This window comes from Cucurbita moschata, unplaced genomic scaffold, assembly GCF_002738365.1.
Source record: "Cucurbita moschata cultivar Rifu unplaced genomic scaffold, Cmos_1.0 Cmo_Scf00049, whole genome shotgun sequence".
Lineage (NCBI taxonomy): Eukaryota > Viridiplantae > Streptophyta > Magnoliopsida > Cucurbitales > Cucurbitaceae > Cucurbita > Cucurbita moschata.
The window spans coordinates 1483221-1499602 of record NW_019268565.1 but is presented as its reverse complement, the minus strand read 5'-3'; the positions used below and the strand labels follow the sequence as shown (position 1 = coordinate 1499602).

At 35.5% G+C, this 16382-nt stretch overlaps 2 protein-coding genes across 2 annotated transcripts; both read left to right on the top strand.

Moving 5' to 3' along the window:
• Nucleotides 1-4483: 4483 nt before the first annotated feature.
• On the top strand, nucleotides 4484-9322 carry LOC111435551 (glucose-6-phosphate 1-dehydrogenase, cytoplasmic isoform). Its single transcript, XM_023072961.1, has 16 exons — nucleotides 4484-4639; nucleotides 5143-5321; nucleotides 5559-5644; nucleotides 5929-5995; nucleotides 6090-6276; nucleotides 6366-6523; nucleotides 6614-6682; nucleotides 6852-6910; nucleotides 7246-7282; nucleotides 7476-7547; nucleotides 7721-7868; nucleotides 7988-8083; nucleotides 8268-8338; nucleotides 8667-8782; nucleotides 8864-8909; nucleotides 8988-9322. The coding sequence occupies exons 2-16, from the start codon at nucleotides 5151-5153 to the stop codon at nucleotides 9153-9155; spliced, it is 1551 nt and encodes a 516-aa protein (XP_022928729.1). The 5' UTR covers nucleotides 4484-4639; nucleotides 5143-5150; the 3' UTR covers nucleotides 9156-9322.
• A 742-nt stretch (nucleotides 9323-10064) lies between these two features.
• Nucleotides 10065-14798, top strand: LOC111435460. The gene is made up of 2 exons (XM_023072834.1): nucleotides 10065-10147; nucleotides 12131-14798. Exon 2 carries the CDS (start codon nucleotides 12136-12138, stop codon nucleotides 13201-13203), a length of 1068 nt encoding a protein of 355 aa, XP_022928602.1. The 5' UTR covers nucleotides 10065-10147; nucleotides 12131-12135; the 3' UTR covers nucleotides 13204-14798.
• The last annotated feature ends 1584 nt before the right edge of the window (nucleotides 14799-16382 follow it).

Here is a 16382-nt window from a genome sequence, read left to right as displayed (position 1 = left end):
AGCATAGACACGTGGAACACATTTTACACCGAAGAAAACGAAGGTGGCAAGGCCAATTGATACGCCACTGGTTCAATCTGATCCATAATTTTGAAGGGTCTGATAAAGCATAAGCTTAAATTGTCGTTATGCTCGAACATCAAAATACCTTTCATCAGTACTAGCCTTCAAGAATACACGGTTGCCTACTTTAAACTCCAAGTTTCAAATGCCTTAGATCGACATAACGTCTTTGTCTCCTTTATGTCGTATGCATCTTCATCTTGATCTTCTACACGACCACATTGCTAGGTTGAATCAACTTTGGCCCTAACTGTTGGATCGGTATGGCAACCCTAGAGGGGGGGTGAATAGGATTTTAACGATAAAAATATTTAAGCGTACTAATTATGAAACTTTTGAAAATGATAATTGATACAACAAAATAGTTAAAGTCAAAACAATAAACAACAACATGCAATAAATCACAATAATAATTTTGAAATTAAACAGTAAAGAGTTAGAAAATATGACACCGTAGTTTTATAGTAGTTCGGTCAAACTCGACCTACCCCACTCTCCAAGCTCCTCTTGAAAATTTGAATAAAGAACTTTCTTGAATCTTTACACGAATCAGAGTCCAATCGCTACACTGCTCTTTTTACGAGTTTAAGAGCAAACTCATTCATTTTTATAACATTAGGATCAAACTGGTACAAGTAATTGAATTTGGTAGTAACACACCACAATTTACAACTATTTTCTCACAATACAATAAAAAAAAATCTCTGTCTCAAAGAATAAGATGAATAAAAATAAAATTGGAAGGTTCGATAGAGCAACAAACAATGGAGACTTTGAACAAATGAGAATCTGAGAATTTATGGAAGTTGTGTATTGAAAATATGGAGGAATTAATGAGTTTATATAGACGAAAATAATAATAATAATAATATTGACCATTGAATTGTCCGAAGTAATGGAATAATAAATATATAAAAAAAATAAAAAATAATGTGAATAATATAATAATAAAAAAAATTATGCACTAACAGATCAATTAAAATTTTAAAATTTATTATAAATATAATAATATAATAATAAAAATTAAGAAACCAAAATTTTAAAATAATATAATATAATAATATAATATAGCAATAATAAAAGTCACGTGATTCAATTTAAATTTATATTGGATAAAAATAATTTTATTTATAAATATAATAATATAATAATAATAACAATATGTGAGTAACTCTCAAAATTTTAAAATATAATAATATAATAATATAATATAGTAATAATAAAAGTCGATGTGATAGTTAGATTCAAATTTATATTTGGTAAAAATAATTTTGAGTAATCGTGATTCGACCTTTTTTTTTTAAGAAAAAAAGTTTAATCGGACTTTAGAAAAGATGGTTGGCTAAACATATGAGGTTTAAGGGTATTAAATGAGACACGATACGTTGAGTTTTGACCGAATTTGAAATGATATTTCTCTATATCTGAATTTGAAATGATACGTTTGAGTTTCTAAAAAAATATTTTGAATTTAAAAAAAATCATTTTTTTTAACCGAAAAACCGAGGGCATAGACCAAAATTCTATTTCAATCTAACCTAGACGGTTAAAATGAATTTGAAAGTTTCGAGATCAGTGTTACGGTACTCAAATCTTGTGGACGGAAAACGTAATTTTTTCCTTTTTTTTTTTTGAGTAAAAATACATATGTACGGAAGGACTAGAACCTCTAACTTCTTAGACACGTTTGAGTATTTGACAAAGTACACATAATAACGTTTACTCGAAGATCTTTGTCCTAATAACGCTCGTATTCCTTCCGAAAAATTCAAGGTAAGTAATAGGTAAAACTTAAAACATATTATCTATAATATATTAATTAATAAATTAAAATTTAACTAATTGAAATTATTTTAATACTTTGACTTAATAAAATAAATAACTAAAATTTACTATAAAATTGTTGAGACTGCTTACTTAACCAAATACAAATATTATTTATTTATATAAAATTCTATTAGCATTTTTATTTTTATTTAATAAATAACTAAAATAGATGTGTTTTAAAATGATCGTCCAGTCAAAGTAGACAATATCTACTAGCGGTAGATTTTTTCTGTTATAATTTAAAACACTTTTTTATGTTAAATCTCAGTATCTCTCGTATGGATATGGTATTTATTTATTTAACTTTTTTTCCGACCAACTTTCACATTCTCAGTATCTCCAAAACTTAAAATAATTCATTTAATAGTTTTTTGAATTATAAAAAATTAATTAACAAATGACTAAATTTATTTGTAGCTCTCGTGATCGAGTCGCATGTTCAGTATGACTACCTTGTTGCTACTTCACTCCAGTCACCAGTTCAGCCTTCGACATCCCCTCCTTACTGTTAAGGTAATAACATCGGGTATGGCCATGTATTTTGTCTCGTCTATCAAAAAAAATTAATTTTATAAATTTATTAAACACAAATTTAGTTTTTTTTTCGATTATATATATATATTTATATTTTTGGCAGGTTGAAATGGTTACCATTTTGCACGTGACTCACGTGCGAAAAAAAGCTTGATTCGCTGCTCCCAATACCACAGTATATTCGTTTTCTCGTACCAGGCTTTAGGTTGATCGATGGTCCACGTAGGATTTGATCCACCATATCTGACACGTGGATACTTTTTCTGATCTCGTGATCTCCAGATTGGCAATTTCGAGATTTTTTCTCTTTTTTTTTTTAATAAATAATTTAAGAGTTGTTGGGAAGTAGCCAAATTAATGCTTTAAAATATTTATTTATTTTATTACATAAATCTTTTGTTGACGTGACTCAATAATTTTTTTATGTTAATTTTAAAATACTTCGCATTAGATTTTAAAATATTTAATTTTTTGTGATACTGCTTGATCGAGCTTGTTTATTTGAATGGATTAAACATGTCAATACGTTCCGGTGTTAATATGATTTTGTAGCCCGACTAACTCGGTCTACTCAACCAAAATTATAAAAGTTGAGTTTGGTTAGATTTTTATTTACGGTTTGGACTGAGTTTAATTTTTGAAAAACGGTAAGAATTCGGTCGGGTCTCGGGTTGAAATTTTTTGGTCACGGTAACCTAACCATCACGAAAATAGGGTTATAACCCAACTAACTTCTACCCTAATAAAGGTCGTTACCTTCATTTCTTTTAAGTCTTATTTAGTTATTCTATCTTCAAGATCGCTCTCATTTGAATGTGGTATCAGTACATTCATGTACCATTCATTTATTAGACTGTCACATACCCACCAGCTCCTTCTTTGGCTCGTCTCAGAACCACATCTTACTGAGAGAGAGATGTTGCTCTAATACCATTTGTAGCGATCCATGCCCAAGATTCCGATTCGGCACCTAATGGTCCCGACATTCCCTTGCATCTCCTGCGACATGGTCACGTTACCTATTTCTTAAGAGTGGAGGCTATCCCCACATGGATCCTTTCAGCGTATTGCTCCTTTATTCAGATGTCACATCGAGTCCACTTCCTTATTCACGCGAGGTTAAACTAGTTTGGATCTGTTTGATTGCAAGTTTATTGCCACATGACACAATCTGGTTGAACCAATTAAATACCATTTGATACACATGTCGAGTTGACTTATTTGTGTCATTATATACAAATGGCGCAACCTAATTAGATTAATTTGTCATCGAACGGTCAGGATGCAACCACATAAATGTGACATGATCTAATTAGATTAACTTATGTCTTAATGTATACACGATTAGAATAGATGTCTACCGTTGTTTAAATATCTTTGCAATAAATTCGTAAACTTACATATTAAAAAAAAAATTTAAATGAATCGATATAGTATATATAAAATTAGAATTTATTATAATTGAATCCTAATTCCATTTAATTTCGAGTAATTTATGAATTTTAAAAAAGTTAAATGAATTAAAAATCTATTAAAAATAAAATTTAGATTGAAGGGACAAACATGTTGGATCATGAGTTTATAATCAAGAATACTATCTCAACTGGTATCAGACCTTTTGAGTATAAGACATTTTTGGAAGTTAAAAGCAAAGACATGAGAGCTTATACTGAAAGTGGACAATATTATACCATTTTGAAGAGTCGTGTTCATCACTCATGAACCAACACTACCATTTTGGGGAAGTTTAAAGCAAAATCATGAGAGATTATACTGAAAGTGGACAATATTATACCATTTTGAAGAGTCGTGTTCATCACCCATGAACCAACACTACCATTTTGGGAAAGTTTAAAGCAAAATCATGAGAGATTATACTAAAAGTGGACAATATTATACCATTTTGAAGAGTCGTGCTCATCTCGGATGAACGAACCCTACCATTTTGAGTGGATAATGTGAAATTAAGAAACAACTAAGGAGGCTAAAAAGATAATAATACCAAAATGCGGGGGTAGGTTGTTGTAAAATCAAACCCAAAAATGATTATTTTCTTTCCGCGTCTAGAACGGCGGCTAGGAGTGGCTGAATGCCATTTGCCGACGAGAACAGTGTTTGGTGGGGGGCACAGCGGTTTTAAATCTCCCAGAATCTCTAAAATCTCCATTCCATTCGACGCCAATTCCAAGAAAGGAGACGGACAGAAGAGCCTTAGGTTTGTGTTCTCTCTGTTTTTCTTCCGCCGTTTGTGCTGCTTTAGCACCATTATCATTGATTTAGGTTTTAATTTTGTGAGGTTTGATTCTTTTTCTTGTTCAATCTTTTGAAATTGAATTTGTTCGATAATTTTGCTGAAACAACTTGATGTTCTGATCAGTACTGATTTTGTTCGATAATTTTGCTGTTGGCTCGGTTTGATTTTCGCTCCCTCGGAGAATCAGATCCGCGAACTAGTGTGGATTCCTTATTATCTCTCTCTCTCTTTTTTGTTCTCTTTTGTTGACTTTAACGGAATAGTTTTACATTGATTTGTTTCTCTTTTACATTCTTTTTTTCCTCTCATATGTTCTTTCTGTTTTGGATTAAGCTGTTAGATATTCTGCTGTTAGTGAAGTAAAAGATTCCGCCAAGACTGCCTTTAGTTGAATCTTGTAGTGAAAATTGAGTTATGATTATTTCATTTTGTAACTCTGTTTCTTTGAACTATGTATTCTGTAGCTTAAGAGATGGATTCTGGATCGTGGCACATTGAGAAAAGATCTACTCTCCGAAATGACTCTTTTACAGGAGAGGAGAATGTGCAGGAAACTGGCTGTCTTTCCATCATTGTTCTTGGAGCATCTGGAGATCTTGCTAAAAAGAAGACTTTTCCAGCTCTCTTCCACCTTTTTGCCCAGGTTTATTGATTTATTTGGGATTTTCCTTTCATATTGAAGGGTAGAATTGCTTAACTTAGGTGTTTGGTTGGTTGGTTGTTCTAAAGGTTTTTGAGAGAGCATCTGGCAACCTGAATGAATTTGAGGGACATGTTTTGTTCTTAGCTACTAGATAGTCTTCTCTTTGCAATCGTTTCTCTGTTGATTTATTCAATTCAACTGCTGAGTATTTTTCTTTTAATCAATGGTTACTCTTAGGGATTCCTACAATCAAATGAAGTTCACATTTTTGGTTATGCGAGGTCAAAAATTTCTGATGATGATCTAAGAAACCGCATACGTGGGTGAGATATGGAACATTCTCTATCTTTACTCTTAATGACGTTTTTTATTTGATCGAGTCAACTTACTGGAATCATTGATTTTTTCATGAAATCAACCGCCGTGTATTAGCTTCATAATCAATCATTTGTGCACTGGGCATCTATGTATTTTACTTCCGAGTGTCATTAAGGATTCTATTTCTGCATTGATACTTCAGTGTATTATGCTCCATTGATACCTCTTATAGAATCTCTGTCGACGGTTTCCATTGTTAGGGATTGCTCAATATGAACAATGATTGCAGGTATCTTGTCCAAGGAAAAACTTCCGACGCCGTGCAGTTAGAAGAAGTATCCAAGTTTCTGAAGTTGGTTAGTTTTACTCGATTTACGCATTGTTGTTGCGTTAGTATCGTAATATACTCACTAGAATTACGTGGTTAAATAAATGCAATAAACTTTGCAGATCAAATATGTTAGTGGTGCGTATGATTCTGCGGAGGGCTTTCAGAAGTTGGATAAGGAAATCTCCGAGCATGAGGTTTCCAGAAATAGTGCGGAGGGAACATCTCGCAGGCTGTTCTATTTTGCACTTCCTCCTTCGGTATATCCGTCTGTCTGCAAGATGATCAAGCATTATTGCATGAATAAGTGTAAGCTTTAAGTGCAGATTATTTTCTTGTGGTTGGTGTTCGTTTATATCTGGATATTGATTATCAAAGGCTGTTTAATCCACATTTAGCTGATCTTGGTGGATGGACCCGGATTGTCGTGGAGAAACCTTTTGGGAAGGACTTAGCATCTGCTGAGAAGTTAAGTTCCCAGATTGGAGAATTATTTGACGAACCACAAATTTACCGTATCGATCACTATCTGGGGAAGGAATTGGTTCAAAATCTGGTAATATTGATGTAACTAAGATATTATTTGTTGTCTCTGACTTTTAAAACGACAGTCTTATGTATGTTCTTGCATGATTTGAATTCTCAGTTGGTACTTCGTTTCGCAAACCGCTTTTTCTTGCCCCTTTGGAACCGTGACAACATTGATAATGTACAGGTGAGAGTTCATGGTTCATTACTTTATGTGAACAACTGCAAAACTCTTATAATAAATCCAAGGCTGTTGAAGTACAATTGATTTGAAAGTTCTAGCTTGGTTGAACTTTTTAAAAGTTGTGTACTAATGCTTGTTTTTTCTTCCCCCCTTTCATTTTGTTCCCTTGTAGATCGTGTTCAGGGAGGATTTTGGTACCGAGGGGCGTGGTGGATATTTTGATGAATATGGGTATGATTTTCGACTTACTTTTGATCATATGAATATCTCTATTTTAAACTTTTATCCATTTTTTCTCGCATTGTAAAACACTTTTACAAAATTAAAAAGTAGTCCTTTAGGCTTAAAATACTTATTCTAAAGCCATTTCTAAACACACCCTCAATTCAAGATCACTTATGATTGTGTAGAAAAGTCGCTTTTAAAAGTGTAGAACCAAATATTACAATGATTATATGAAAATCAATTTTAATAGATCACTATAAACGTATCATATTCGCTAAAATTACTCCCAAACATGTGCTTATTAATCTAAACAAGTCACCGACTCGAGTTCTATTTTGCAGGATTATTCGCGATATCATTCAAAATCATCTATTACAGGTGAGAAGTTGTTCTTGACTCGAGATATTTTTGGTTTCTAGAGCACTTTAAAGTTTTTAAACGGACTTTTTATCACAATGGACCTAAAATTTGTAGGATTCGATTTGTTGTTGCATTACTTTGACTTAACTATCTACTAATTTTGCACTTCTAGAAGTTCTTAATTAATTTTTTTTTTTGGCTGCCTTCTCAGGTTCTTTGTTTGGTTGCTATGGAAAAACCTATTTCCCTCAAACCCGAGCACATCCGAGATGAGAAAGTAAAGGTAAGAACTCAAATCGAAAGAAATCTTATTGTATATTTAACCCGCATTTATGATGTAAATAAAATATTGTAAAATGTATATGTATATTTAATTCTCAAGTTCCTCAAGAGTGCTGTTGAATTTGGGTCTCCTCTTTCTACTCTCTCATGTCGCCACGGGCTTTTTTCGGACAGGTTCTTCAGTCAGTGCTGCCAATTAAGGATGAAGAAGTAGTTCTTGGGCAATATGAAGGTTACAGGGATGATCCTACGGTTCCTGATCATTCAAACACACCAACCTTTGCTACTATGGTGTTAAGGATTCATAATGAAAGATGGGAAGGTAAGAGAATACTCTTCGAAGCTAAGTTACATAGTTTTCAGGTGGGCTTTTTTATGAACATTTAGCCTCTGGATTCTATGAATTAACTGTGTCGTTCTTTCGTATGTATTCGTTTTCAGGCGTCCCTTTTATAATGAAGGCAGGAAAAGCATTGAGCTCAAGAAAAGCCGAAATTCGAGTTCAGTTCAAGGATGTTCCTGGTGACATTTTCAGATGTAAGGCCTCCAATCTAAAGTGTCATTCGTAATCTATATCGTATCAGTTCTTCTCGCTGGTATATGCGTTATTGGCTTGGCGCTTGATGTTTTGTCGCGAATATGTAGAATTATTAAAATACATCATCGAGATCGAGCATGCTTTTGTTTAGTTGCTCGAAATTGATCAATGTTCATGATGCAGGTAAAAAACAAGGGAGGAACGAGTTTGTGATTCGCTTGCAACCTTCCGAGGCTATGTACATGAAGCTTACGGTACGAAAAAGATTTCGTATAAGCTAACGTCACACCATTAGACATTTATGTTCATAATGCTTGAAAGAGTATCTAATAGAGATAGATATTGTTTGGTGACTGATTGACTGACACTAGTTCTATTTGTGGCTTAACTTCTGAAAATTGCCAATGTTCATGATTCCCTTAAACTAGAAATCCGAATGGAATTGAATCGAAGATATGAATACGCTATGTATGTTTCAGAGCTCGATATCTCGACTCTCTTGATTGAAAACACTTAACGAGGCAACCCGGTTCGGTTCATGAGTTCTATTATCACTCATCTTCTTTGCTGTGGACTTTGCAGGTGAAGAAACCTGGACTGGAAATGTCAACTGTACAGAGTGAATTAGACTTGTCATATCGCCAACGTTATCAGGGCGTTACAATTCCAGAGGCATACGAGCGTCTCATCCTCGACACGTAAGACCTATCCTTTATCTTCTGTAGCATTCACGTCGTTTACATGGTAGCATTCATTAACGACATTAAACACTCTCGCAGAATAAGGGGCGATCAGCAGCATTTCGTCCGTCGAGATGAGCTGAAGGTAACGTTTCAGCACTAACGAATCACGAATCTTCTAATTCTTGTCAACTTCATGCTCACAAACAGTTTTGTCGTCCAGGCCGCCTGGGAGATCTTCACGCCATTGCTGCACAGAATCGACAACGGTGAGGTGAAGTCGCTTCCTTACAAACCCGGGAGCCGAGGTCCAGCCAAGGCTGACGAGCTACTGGAAAAAGCTGGTTATGTTCAAACCCATGGCTACATTTGGATCCCCCCCACCTTGTAGAAAAAGTTATTTGATTTCCATTTCCGCTGTACTTGATGTTAAAGCCTGATCTGCAGCTTATGAGTTTGGTACTTATCTTGGATCAAAATAAGGATTTTAGTGTGGCGTGTATAAAACAATACTAAAGCTTTGCACCCAGAGGTAATAATCATAATTCTCTTTCCATATGCCCCTTTACTTATTATTATTATTATTATATTATGACACGTGTTAGTGTCACAATTCCACTTTGTCCGGACTCGTAACAACTGTAATTATTTATAATTAAAAGTTTATTAGAGAGTTAATTATGCTTGATTATTGTATTAATTATTTATAATCAAGAGTTTATAAAATTTTATTAAAATAATTTATTTGAGAATAATTATTAAGATCCATTTAGACTGAAAATTAAATAAAGTTTTAACTAATGAACTAAAGAATAGTTAATTACCTAAAATTAATTAAGGTAATAAAAGGAATGATGTATTTATTTATATGAAGTAATTAAGGTAATAAAAGGAATGACGTATTTATTTATATGGATATATGATAATTTTGTTAAATACATAGTTAAATGATTTTAGACATTTTAAACAAATTTTTCAATCAAATAATTCATAAAATGCTATCCTATCTAAAAAATATTAATGGTTTAAATTAATTTTAATGTTATTTAAAAAAAATTAGTGGAAATTTATTTAATTATAATTAATAATAATATTTGAAAGTAATGATTATAAATTAACATTCCACTGAAATCTTGAAATGTATAGACCAAATAAAAATAAATTTAAAACTCACAGTAAAAATATCATATTTTTAAATATAAAAACTAAAAATATAGTATTTTAAAATCTAATTATATTAAAAACTCAACTAAAAATGATTATTTTCTTCATAAAATGCGAATTAAATAAAACAAAGAGAAAACCCATTGCCGAACTTCTCGTGCTCCGATTCTCAGTCTCTATCTCCACCGTCTCTGCCGCTTTCTTCTCCGTCGACTCCAGGTAGCTTCATCGTCGCCTTCCTTTTCATCATCGTATTCCTTTTCCATTTCTCTTGCTTCACTGCATTTCTTTCGCTGTCATGTTTAGAACGAGAGTTCTTTTGCCAAGAATACGAATTATTCTCATGCAGAATGCTAGGTCTTCTTCTTCAAGTTTACATTGAATCCAAGTTTCATTGTAGAATTTCCCTCCCTTTTGTAATGGAGTGACATTCGATCTTAGTTTTGGGTTGGAAGAAGTGTTTGATTAGGTTGTGATCGGATAGTTGCATAATGTGATACTGTAATTTTGTGTCTGTGACGTTCAATTGGTTGGATCATCTTTTGATGTGTTATCACGGGCAGTTCCCTTCTATTTGAATTTGTTTGGATGCAGATCTCTTAGTTTCATATTGCAAATATTTTCAGCCCTCAACTAATTTGGGTTATGTTGGTTCAGTTTGAATTTCTTAGGGTAAATTAGTTTGGTTCTGGGCATTACTTAGAGATAATGTGAGATCTCACGTCGGTTGGGGGTAGAACGAAACATTCTTTATAAGAGTGTGGAAACCTCTCCCTAGGAAACGCGTTTTGAAAATCTTGAGGGAAAGCCTGAAAAATAAAGTCTAAAGAGGACAATATCTGCTAGCTGTGGGCTTGGGCCGTTACAAATGGTATCAGAGCCAGACATTGGGTGATGTGCTAACGAGGAGGCTAAGCCTCAAAGGAGGTGGACATGAGGCGGAGTGCCAGTAAGGACGCTGGCCCTCCCCATCTAAAGGGGGTGGACACGAGACAATGTGCCAGCAAGGATGCTGGACCCCGAAGGGAGGTGGATTGGAGGGTCCCACATCGATTGGAGAAGGGAATGAGTGCCAACGAGGATGCTGGACCTCAAAGGGTGGTGGATTTTGAGATCTCACATCGATTGAGGAGGAGAACGAAACATTTTTTTATAAGGATGTGGAAACTTCAGCCTATAAATTCTTAAACTACCTTTTACGTTTAAATATTTGTTTGATTTACCAGCCCAATCTTGTAGGCTATTAAAATGAAATACAAGAAGGATAATAACGTTCTGTAAATTTTAAACATTGAACCTGCCATTCTAATGCTTATCGATGGAGAGGTTTTAAGAGTTTAATCCCTTTAATTTGTTAAACTATCTGTCGTTGGCTAATGTTAGTCAGTTGGTAAACAATTTTATTGATGATTTGAAATAGGCAAAGCCTCCCAAAAGAGTTGCATAAAACCTCTTCAATTGGATAACAATAAGTGGCCTTGTGATTCTGAGCTATGCTTGCCATTAGAACACCAATGGGGTTTATCATGAGTATTAATAGCTTTGTGGCTGGCTTCCTATCCCATAGAAAAAGCTTTACTTTCTTTGGATAATGGTCACTCCAAATTACTTCATAGAGCTCTGGGGCTGTTTCGTTTAGAATTTGATCGAGGTCGTGCACCAAGGAGCTGACTGAGAACATACCGTTTGGTTCGATCTTCCAAAAACATCTATCAGGGGATTATGGGAGATGTGCACCCCCTCCATGCCAAGTATCGTCCCAAAAAAGGTTTTTATTTTCGTATTTATTTATTATTGTTTTTGTAAGAAACCGAGTTTTCATTAAGAAAAAGGAAAGACTAAACAAGCGCACAAACCAAAGAAACTCAAGAGATCATCCCCAATCTTGTAGCATACACGGCTATGTATTAGATTTTGGAACTTTAATATAGCCTCCCAAGGGCCTTTGGTTGCTGTTGCTGTGGAGGATACCGGTTTAGTGTTCAAAAGGGAGGATCTAGATTTGGCATCAATAATCTTCCTCCAAAGGGTTTTTTGTTTGTGAAGGTATCTCCAAGGCTTGGTATAGGTAGCAAATAGTAAGTAGTAAGCCTATCTCGTCTCATGATTAAAATTTTTCATGCCTTGTCATTCATACATGAACATATTTAGGTTAATGATTTGGGTTGGATGTCTATTAACTTGACTTCTTGCATGATGTAGAGACTATGGCACCTACAACACGTAGCACTAGCAGAGCTAGAGGTACGAGGCTAGCAGAGACTCCAACAAAGTTTGACCCTACCCAGAATTCTGCACAGAGACAGGCGCCTCAATTGCCGATGTTGGAACCAGTAGTAGCTCCACCCCCTAACATGGTAATGCTGAGCACGGAAGCCTACCAAAAATTGATTCAAGCCGCTGCGGCCAATCAAGAGGGAAGGGGAGATGATGATAGTACTAGTATGACTAGGGAGTTCAAGTATCTGAGAGACTTTCGTAAATATGACCCGCCAGTGTTTGAAGGAAAGACAATAGACCCCGTGCTTGTTGAATCTTGGGTTGAGTCTATAGAAACTATATTTGAGCACATGAATTGCCCTGAGGATCAGAAGGTAAAATGTGCCTCCTTTATGCTTAAGGGCGAAGCTCACTTCTGGTGGAAGACTGCCCAACAAACCCTTAGGAAAGAAGATGAGGATGAGGAGCCAATATGTTGGCATGAGATGAAGAGGGCGTTCATCCACAAATACTACCCGGCGGTAAATTGGTACAACAACCGGGAAGCTTTTGTGCATCTGAAACAGGGAAACATGACAGTGGAAGAGTACGAATTGGAGTTCACCAGATTGTCCAGGTTTGCTCTAGAGTATATAGACACTGAAGAAAAGAGGACATATAAGTTTATTTTGGGTCTCCGGAGTGAGATCCAAGGCAAAGTTGCGGCTATAGCGGCCACGAGTTATGAACGCGCCCTGCATGCTGCCAGTATGTTGGACTTTCATCTTCGAAAAGCGTCCAATGAGTTAGAAGACGAAGGGAGTTACCAGAAGAAGAGAAAGTTTGATAAGCATTCTAACAAGTCCTCATTGCAAAGAGATAGAATTGGCACACCTCATAGGGGAAGACCCACGTGCCCCACTTGTGGTCTCAGACACTCCGGACAGTGCAGGGTTGGTACTGACGTGTGTTATCACTGTGGCAAGAGTGGCCATAGGAAGACAGATTGTCCCCACAGGAGGCAACGAGGCCTCAACGTTTGGACGGAGCAGCTAGGAAGGCTCGACACAGAGTAGAGGCATGACAGAGTAGAAGATACTGACACTGGTGACATGTACTTTACTAATGCTTGGATATCATGCATTTCAAATTTGATTCTAGATTCACACACTCGTTTATTTTTGCTGCATTTGCAAGGCATGCACGGTTAGGACTATAGCCTTTAGGATCTAGGTTATCTGTGTCTACGTCGTCAAGAGAGATATTAGTGGTAGATGAGTAAGTCCAAGCCTATAAAGTAGTGTTAGAAAGACCCTTAGATGTGTTGCTGATGGTATTAGATATATGTGATTTTGACGTGATACTAGGCGTGGATTAGGACGTGATACTATACATAGATGATCTATCCCCAAGACGACCCTCAGGAGCAAATACAACCATTATAAGTTTACTGTGATGTCATTCGGATTGACTAATGTCTCTACAGCAGTTATGGACTTGATGAACATAGTGTTTAAATACTTCCTTTGACACGTTTGTGATAGTCTTCATCGACAACATATTGATATATTCCAGAACTGATGCAGAGCATGAGATACACCTGAGAAGGGTGTTGTCAGTATGCGTATCTACTCTACGCCAAATATTCAAAGCGAATTTTGGTTGCAGGAAGTGACCTTATTGAAACTCATTATGTTAGGACATGACATCTCAGTAGATTCAATCAAGGTCGAGGCAATGATGAACTGGCCCGACCCATCTTAGCTACAAAAGTGAGAAGCTTCTTGGGATTTACAGGATATTATCGAGGGTTTATTCAGGACTTCTTTAAGATTGTTGCGCCTCATGCAATTAACAAGAAAAGGAAAGGTGTTCTCATAGAACAAGGCTTGCGAGCAAAGTAATAGAGAACTAAAGCACCGGTTAGTGACGACACTTGTGCTCCAGTGCCCAGCGACTCAAGTAACTTTGTGGTTTACAATGACACATCAAAGAATGGGCTAGGTTGCATCCTGATGCAGAATGATTAGGTCATATCCTACCCTCGAGATAGTTGAAGGAATATGAGTGGAACTACTCGACCCATGACTTAGAATGGATAATAATAGGGTTTTCTCTAAGCATATAGCGACATTACTTGTACGGGAAGTGGACACAGATTTTTACCGACTCCAAAAGCCTAAAATACCTATTCACATAGAAGGATCTCAATATGGGACAAAAGTGTTAGTTGGAGCTGGTAAATGATTGACATAGAGATCTTGTATCATCCAAGCAAGATGAATGTTGTGGTAGACACCTGAAGTGGACAGGCAACCCATTCCTTTGCTTTAATTACCAGAGAGGTCGAGTTACAAGCAGACATGGAAATGATCGATATTGAGGTAGTGGCATGGTGAGTCACAGGGAGACTCTTCTAGCTTAGACAAAGGTAGAAGACGAGTTTTCCTTGAATTGACTCGACCGGTTTAGCTAAACTAGACCGAACTGGACCGGTTGTGGTCCAACTGAACTAGATCTCTGTTTTTATCCTGGTTTGGTCATTTTCACTCGATTTTCGCCCCAATTTTATGGTTTTGTTATTTTTCCTTAATGTAGGACCTAATTAAAGACTTTTGGAAAATTTTGAAAATTCTTGTAGACTCGAATTGAGCTCGAGAAGTCGACATTCGAATAAGTAGCGGCATGGATTATTTTTCAAGTAATACTTGTATGGGTCAATTAAAACATTAGGTTACTGATGAGAAAACATGATTTCAGTCCTAATTAACCAAGGTTTATGATAGCTAAACCCAATAACTTAGTAGTTTTTCGATTTAGCACAATAATATGTTTTACATTTCCATTAGCATGTTTGAGAACTCTAATTAATCATAATGATATATTTAGGACTCCAGCATGTCTTGTGTAATTGTTAATTATTTTCTTTTGAGCATTTTGGACATTTATGTATGATATACTCGTAGGAGCATGTTACAGGGGTTAAGACATTGGGTATGCCCAGTTAATGCTTCGGATATCCGCTATGTACCTTAGAGAGTTTGGAAGGATATGTGAATGAACATGACGTGCTATTTTACGTCTCCTTAGTCATAGAACCTACATTTGGGCCTCACAGACATTTTCGATTGAACAACTATTAACTAGGGACAACCGGAGAGTAACCCCTAATCTTAAACTTTCCTAGAGTTGTCACCCATAGAGCGTCCCAAGATTTGTATCGGGTATACTATTGGGGAGCACCCAGTAGACAAATATGTATGGGGTACAAACGGTCAGACTACTTGTGTGTTTATAAAGCACCACTTACCTCATGCACACGAGACTTACACTAGGGTTTGTCACAAGGCAATTTGACTCTGGTTGATGATAGACTTTAGAAAACAAAAACATAGAGTAAGCATATCCAAAAACCCTACATTTAGGCATACACCCCTAGAATAGAAGTGTATAGAGTTTTATGTACATACGAGTCTTAGGATTGATAAAGACTACATACCATGACATTGGTTTCTTATGCTAGGGTTAGTAGATGGGCACATAGCATAAGAAACCATCACAAGGATGAAGTCTAACGAGAGCTTATGAGTAGGTTGCTTACTGAGTATTTTTATACTCATTCTTGCTATTCTTTGTTTTTACAGATGGAGCATAGACCACTATCGATGGTGGGAGCGTGCGGAGCCATGCAGTTGCAGGAGGGACCCATAGATTGAGTCTTTTCCTTTTATGTCGCTTTTAATATTACTTCGAAACTCACGCTGTTTTGTAAATGCTTTTGTAACTACTTTCGATGTTGACTTAGAGGAGTATTTTGTACTTTAAATCCATTCTATGTCAATTTTGAATGTACGCTTGACTTTCTTTTCAGTGTGTATCTCAATTTTACAAAATTGGAAAAAAAATTACTGCCCGTTTTACCTTTTAAGTTCACGTAGTAATTTAAGCAGAAATTTATTTAGCAGAAAACCGTAAATAAATCTTTATAAACTCATTACTTTTAATAAAATAAGACTAATCATGGAATAAAATTTTAGAAAATTCATAAATTCAATTGTTTTATCGATTTCATATCTTTCCTATGTTTTATAATTCATAAAATGTTTATTTAAGTTTTAACGTTATAATTAGACAAATTTATGGTAAAAATTAATTTTTTTAAACTAAAAATTTAAAGCTAAAAGTGGACAAATGCATACAACGGCGCGTTGAAACTCTCGATCGATCTCGATCGAGAGGGTGTTGGTGGTTGTAC

Coding starts and splice junctions, on each gene's coding strand:
- LOC111435460 (XM_023072834.1), top strand. CDS start 12,136: ATGGCACCTACAACACGTAGCACTAGCAGAGCTAGAGGTACGAGGCTA.
- LOC111435551 (XM_023072961.1), top strand. CDS start 5,151: ATGGATTCTGGATCGTGGCACATTGAGAAAAGATCTACTCTCCGAAAT. Junction 6,524..6,613: donor AGGAATTGGTTCAAAATCTG/GTAATATTGATG, acceptor TTGAATTCTCAG/TTGGTACTTCGTTTCGCAAA. Junction 8,910..8,987: donor TCCGTCGAGATGAGCTGAAG/GTAACGTTTCAG, acceptor TTTGTCGTCCAG/GCCGCCTGGGAGATCTTCAC.